General features: G+C 42.0%; 1 protein-coding gene across 1 annotated transcript; it reads left to right on the top strand.

The window, feature by feature from the left end:
* Positions 1 to 1,911: 1,911 nt before the first annotated feature.
* snai2 (snail family zinc finger 2) lies at positions 1,912 to 3,575 on the top strand. The gene is made up of 3 exons (XM_058067603.1): positions 1,912 to 2,155; positions 2,239 to 2,769; positions 2,883 to 3,575. Exons 1-3 carry the CDS (start codon positions 2,077 to 2,079, stop codon positions 3,062 to 3,064), a joined length of 792 nt encoding a protein of 263 aa, XP_057923586.1. The 5' UTR covers positions 1,912 to 2,076; the 3' UTR covers positions 3,065 to 3,575.
* Positions 3,576 to 6,623: the final 3,048 nt, after the last annotated feature.

Here is a 6,623-nt window from a genome sequence, read left to right as displayed (position 1 = left end):
CTCTCTATCATCCGTGCATAGACAAAGAATGGGAAAACTATTTGTGATCTGCAATTATGCTTGCAAGATAAGATAAGGCCTTAACAATTAACTTAACTTGCCCCAGACATGTGGGGGCTGTTCATATCTGCTGACCCAGCCTGGATCTCTTACATCAGCATCGCTAAGCTCTTTTTGCCGTGAAGGAGTTGAACACAAGGGGGCGTCGACTGCTAACTTTGTTCCACTTTGTCCACTTGAAGTATTTCCAGCAGCGTGGGGACAAATTTGATTAGCATGGTCGACCTTGAGGGAGGGTGGGAGGAGAAGCAGCTACACTTTTAACATTTGCATTTCAAGGAGCGGTGGCTTATTGCATTAGTGGCTTGGGAATGTGCTGCATTAGCTGAGGGCTGAAGCCACCGAAAGACAATGTGAATGTAACGAGTTGCATTGATGCAATGTGGCCTTTGACAGTTCAGCAGCCAGGGATCACTTCAATGTAGCATGCACATAATAAGCACAGCCATGCACATGTCATCTAAAAACACCAATTCAACAACCTCTACACCACAAGTAAAACCAAGACTACATCAGTTCTAAATAATACAACAGGGATTGTATTAGTTATTTTATCTAGAATATTGACTTTGGCTTGGCGGTTGCAGGATAAATACTTTTTACTGAATGATACCATAATAGGACTTTCCTGACCTGAACACTGCAGGAGCTTACACCACAAAACACTGTTAAGCAATGTAAAACACAATATTTATTGTAGAAAAATTCAGAGTTTATGTAAAATACATGTATTTATGTAATATATGTAAAAAGACAATGAAATCTTATGACTTGGTTCTCCTAATATTTTTTAGCCTTACGCGTCATAATCTTGTGTCATTATATATATATATATATATATATATATATATATATATATATATATATATATATATATATATATATATATATATATATATATATATATATATATATATATATGAATATTTGATTCCTTCAAGAATGCCTTCTCACAAGATTATGACTTTAATCTCAAAATATTCAAAATATATTCTAGGATTTGAGTAAGACTTGGGCTGCACAGCTAGTTCGATTCCCCGCTCGGCCATCTCTGTGTGGAGTTTACATGTTCTCCCCGTGCATGCGTGGGTTTTCTCCGGGTACTCCGGTTTCCTCCCACATTCCAAAAACATGCTAGGACTCCAAATTGTCCATAGGTATGAATGTGAGTGTGAATGGTTGTTTGTCTATATGTGCCTTGTGATGGGCTGACAACCAGTCCAGGGTGTACCCCGACTCTTGCCCGAAGTTAGCTGGGATAGGCTCCAGCATACCTGTGACATATAGAAAATGAATGAATAAGACTTTTTCCTCAAAATCTTGCAAACTGATTCTCTATATATCCAATGTTTTTACTAAAAGAATGAGATTTTCTTAAATATTTACACTTGGAATTACTTTTTTTCTGTAAAGAAATATAACTATTTTACATTTTTACAAATTATGACTTGATTACAACTTTATTGTTTCTCTTCATATGGTATAGTTTCAGTTTCAGTGTGGCCTGATATTCCTTTGTAAATAAATGGATGAATGAAAGTTACACCCCTAATTAAAAGCTGCTTTGAGGATTCTGCCGGATTCCCAAAAGTGTTGTAGAATAACTAAATGCCATTTTCTTGCAGTTGAGCAGAACACGAAGCAATGACAGTATAAATCTATTCATGCACGCTCAAACAGTGGCACAGCTCAACACCTCGTTTGCAGTGCAAACCACGCCCACTCCCTTTTTTGGGTGCCCAGCCCCCGCTGCTTGTGTAAAAAGTGGCTTTTAATTGGTTTGAGCGTTTCCTGGAGGCATGTGAAAATGAGAAGGAGGCTCCTCCCACACACCTGATGGGGAGTATTTACTGCTCTTTACAGCAACTCTCTGCAACGCACTCACTGGTTCCAACATGACACTCCACTGGACTTGAGCAACGAGGATTTCCGTCTTTGCGCACTCAAGTAACGTTCGTTTGGTGTTTGCAGAGCTCAAGAGAACTAAAGAAAAGTTGGTCAAAGTTTTCTCCCAAAATGCCACGCTCGTTCCTGGTGAAGAAGCACATCAACTCTGCAAAGAAGCCAAACTACAGCGAGCTGGAGAGTCCAACAGGTAAACTTTGCAAAGTTTTAAAAGTTTTTTTAAAAAATGTTTAGGCATGAGTTGTGATGTTAATTCACTTTGTCTAATTTCAGTGCTCATCATGCCGCATTTCTACAAGGGCCTCCCGCTGCCTGTCATCCCCCAGCCGGAGTTCCTGAGCCCGGCCGCGTACAGCCCCATCACGGTGTGGACCACCAGCAGCCTCCCGCTCTCGCCGCTACCCAGCGACCTCTCCCCGCTTTCCGGATACCCTTCCTCGCTCTCGTCTTCATCTTCCACTTCTTCGAAGGACCACAGCGGCTCGGAAAGCCCGAGGAGCGACGAGGAGGAGCCGCTGCTGCTCTCCAAGCTGACGGAGGGCGCGCAGGACGCGGACAAGTTCCAGTGCGCCCAGTGCACCAAGTCTTACTCCACCTACTCGGGACTGCTCAAGCACAAGCAGCTGCACTGCGACGCCCAAATGAGGAAATCCTTCACTTGTAAATACTGCGAGAAGGAATACGTGAGCTTGGGAGCTCTGAAGATGCACATCAGGACTCACACTTTGCCTTGCGTGTGCAAAATATGTGGCAAAGCCTTCTCCAGACCTTGGTTGTTGCAGGGACACATCAGAACGCACACTGGTGAGTGGCTGCACCGAGGCCTCCCTGCATGTACTCTTCTTCATTTTGACTGTATGTTTGTTGTCTTCTATGTGTCTCACCATTTTGTCACTTCTTGTGTCATTTCCTGACAGGAGAGAAGCCCTTCTCTTGTCCTCACTGCAACAGAGCGTTTGCAGACAGGTCCAACCTCAGGGCTCACTTACAGACCCACTCGGATGTGAAAAAGTACCAATGCAAGAACTGCTCCAAAACCTTCTCCCGGATGTCTCTTCTGCACAAGCATGAGGAATCTGGTTGTTGTGTAGCACACTGAACACAGCGGATACTCTTTCTACTAGAAGACTTTTTTTTTCCCATCATTTTTGGAAGCCTGGGAGTCTTGTCAGGGGAATCGAATCCTGGTTTAGGGGTTGACAACGTGTGGTCCATTTCATTTTGCAAGCAGTTTGTACTCAGTTTGTACCTACCTGTGCTTTTCATGCACTTTTTGCATGTCTACAATCTTTCATATGTCTTCACTTTGCTCTGACAGATCAAATCAAAATAGCCAAGGGAATATTGAAGCCATTGTTACTTAGGGAACAAATGTTTGTTTCATTACGAGGGGGGCTAAAATTTGCACAATCATTGCAAGAGAGATTGCCAGCACTCGCATAGGGATCTGTTTCCTCTCTTAAAGTGCCTCAGTTTTTACTCAGCAATAATATGTATGTTTGCTTTTTTATATTTTTATATTATATTGAATGTAAGCGTGACTGCGATGATTGTATATTTACATTTGGTTTTTATTATGAATGCAGGATGGTTTTCATACTCTCATGACACTTTGCCAAATAAAGTCTCATGGCATTTTGTAGAAACTCTAAGCATATTATTCTTCTCTTTGACACCTTTTTACATATACAAAAAGTAAAATGATATTTTGATGGTGGTGCAAAAGACAAAGGGGATGTGACTCAGCTCCAAAATCAAGCCTGAACCTGTTCCCGGGACCCAGCAGACATCAAACTGTGTTGAAATGTAACACATACAAGCGATATTGATCTGCACTCACTTGTTATACCCTTTGAGAGCCCACCACTTCTTCTTTAGCCTGTGGAGTGTGCGCACAAGTTAAACGTGACAGTGGAACCTCCAAAGCCCAGCAAGATCCATTCCTTAATGCTGTGGTTGACTTCCACGTTGGTCTATAAGTGTAAAACATGAAAGAGCGTAAGGGAATTCATCTGTTCCAGTGTCAAACTGTTGCCATCACAAAAGCTTTTGTACAAGCAGTGTTTTAAGTAACGTGTCAAAAAAGAAAACCACTAAACAGGCAACCAAATAAAATACTCACCCTTTGAAGATGCCAGACAGACACGTTGTGTATTGCAAGATGGCTGTGTACTTTAAAGTAATTATCCTTTAACGTTGTTGTGAAAAAGAAAAAATGCTGTGCTGGTCATGAGTTGTGATAGCACTGACACATTCCTATGTGATGCGAACTTTCATTTTTGGATCTATGGTTATCATCACACTTTCCCCCCTTTGCCATCAATGGTTGTGACATCACAAAAAAAGCAAAACAAACTTGCTGCTGTCGATCAATGATTCTCAAACTTACATGAGTTCCACCCGTGGTACGGCATCTCCATTGATCCAACCATCCATTTTCTACCCCTTATCCTCACGAGGGTCGTGGGCATGCTGGAGCCTATCCCAGCTGTCTTCGGGCGAGAGGCGGTGTACACCCTGGACTGGTCGCCAGCCAATCACAGGGCACATATAGACAAACAACCATTCACACTCACATTCATACCTATGGACAATTTGGAGTCACCAATTAACCTAGCATGTTTTTGGAATGTGGGAGGAAACCGGAGTACCCGTGGAAAACAATCTCCATCTAGTAGTACTATGTATTTTTTTGTGGTAGTGATTTTTAAAAATGCAATTACAGTGGATTCCTGCATATTTGCAATTCAGCATTCACAGCCCTGTTTTTGCGTCCAAAACAGGCAGTTGTTTCACACAGATTTGTTCTCATTCACTATAAGTTGGTAAAATATGTGATATACAGGCAAAATATTCAGCATAAATATGCCACTGTTAAAAAAAAAAATTCTACATGTTTACGCTTGACTGATTTTTTGTCAAGTGTGGAGATTTTGCACTTTGTTCAGAGGTCCTTGAATGCACCATAGTTGTGTGCTATGAGACGCAAAAGTTTTTTTCTGGCTTTGGAACACCAGTTTAGACAGTCAATATGGCCTCATAACTTGCACACAAGATAACATATAATCCTAAATCATTACAGCAATTACAAAAGGCAAGGAGTGTGGATTATGTAGACGTGGCTTGGAGAAATGCCTTCTCTAGCTGGCTCGCCCCTAGCACAAGCACTAGACAACCAGGCGAAATGCTCCATGACACAGATTCTGGTCGTTAGTGAACAATGGCAAATGAAGAGAGAAGGGTATCATATCAACTACTCTCTCTTTTCTGCCATTAAAAAGAAAACCTTCACAAAAAGCAGGGATCTACTTTATATTTCAACATATGCATATATAAAAGAAACATATATGTATAATTATTAACCAAAGGTTAGCTTACATTGAATTTAAATAACATTTCTTCATCTTTGTGTTGAAAAATTACATGCAAAGTACATTTTTTTTTAAGTGGACTTGAGCCACTGCTTTTGTTGATAATGGTTTGATCTCCCGGCTGCAGGGTGGATGAGTTTTGAACTCCAAATTGTACTACTATTGGAACGTTCAACTTTGGAGTTTTCATCGTAGTTCAGCACGGTTAACGTTGTGAATTTAAAATCATCGCAGACGGCGCTGGGCAGTCAAGCTATTTGTATTTTCCAGCATTTGTTTTGATAAGCCGCTGAAATTGTCGGGTGTTTGCCATCAAGTATTAAATAGACTTCCCCAGGCTACGTTTTGTCTGGTCGCATATGCTATCAACTTGCAGCAGATAGAGCTGCCAAGAGAGCTTCAAAGGACGCGGCCCAACACTTTCTAACAAATGCAGACAGTGTGTGTGTGTGAGTGTGTGTGTCCATTTGTCTACTGACCTGAGATGTGCGACCCCACTACCTCACACTTGCTCGGTGCAAAGCTCTCCCAGGTGCCCCTCAGACTTCCCCAGGTGGCTGCAGGCTCCTTGTGGAAAGAGCAGGTGCCACAAACAGGGCCAATATTTTCGTTTTTATTGGCTTTAATCCTGTGCCTCATAGAAGAGAAAAGTGGCACAGAGGGACCACTTGACTTTTTACAGCTGTTTCGCCCTCACTGCTCTTTGCCAGGGTCTGACATCTTTGATTAGGTGCAGGCTCGTCACACTGGTGGCTGGGAACAAAATATGACTCTAACCGTGCCCATTCAGTCTCCTAATCATGCAAGATTCCCATTTTACATCAATTAACCGCATGGCTGATTTGTCAGATAACAGCGGCACAGATAACGATGCTTTGCCCTTGGATTCGCTCTAAAGTGGGAGGAGGATCAATGTGGTTAAAGCATATGCAGATGTTCTCAAGCATGCAAGATCAAATAATGAGGCGTTAATGGTTACACTGGTGTGACTGGTTAGAATAAACCGAGAGTATTTTTACTTTATTTTTCAACCACATGCTGGGACTGAGCCATTCATCATATAGTATCAAGAGTAAGTAAGAAGGAGTGAAAGTAAGAAGGTACAACTTTTGATGAAGAAATACTACCTCATTCAACTGAGGAGTGTGATCCTCAAATGTTGCAACACACACAGCATGACCGGAGGGGTCATGCTTCTTGAAATGGGGAACCACCACTCCGGTCTACCAATCCGGAGGTACTGTTCCCGTCTTCAACACAAGACAGTTCCTCAACATCCAGTACTTT

The sequence above is a fragment of the Doryrhamphus excisus genome, chromosome 3 (genome assembly GCF_030265055.1).
Source record: "Doryrhamphus excisus isolate RoL2022-K1 chromosome 3, RoL_Dexc_1.0, whole genome shotgun sequence".
Classification (NCBI taxonomy): domain Eukaryota; kingdom Metazoa; phylum Chordata; class Actinopteri; order Syngnathiformes; family Syngnathidae; genus Doryrhamphus; species Doryrhamphus excisus.
This window is presented reverse-complemented; position numbering and strand designations above follow the sequence as displayed.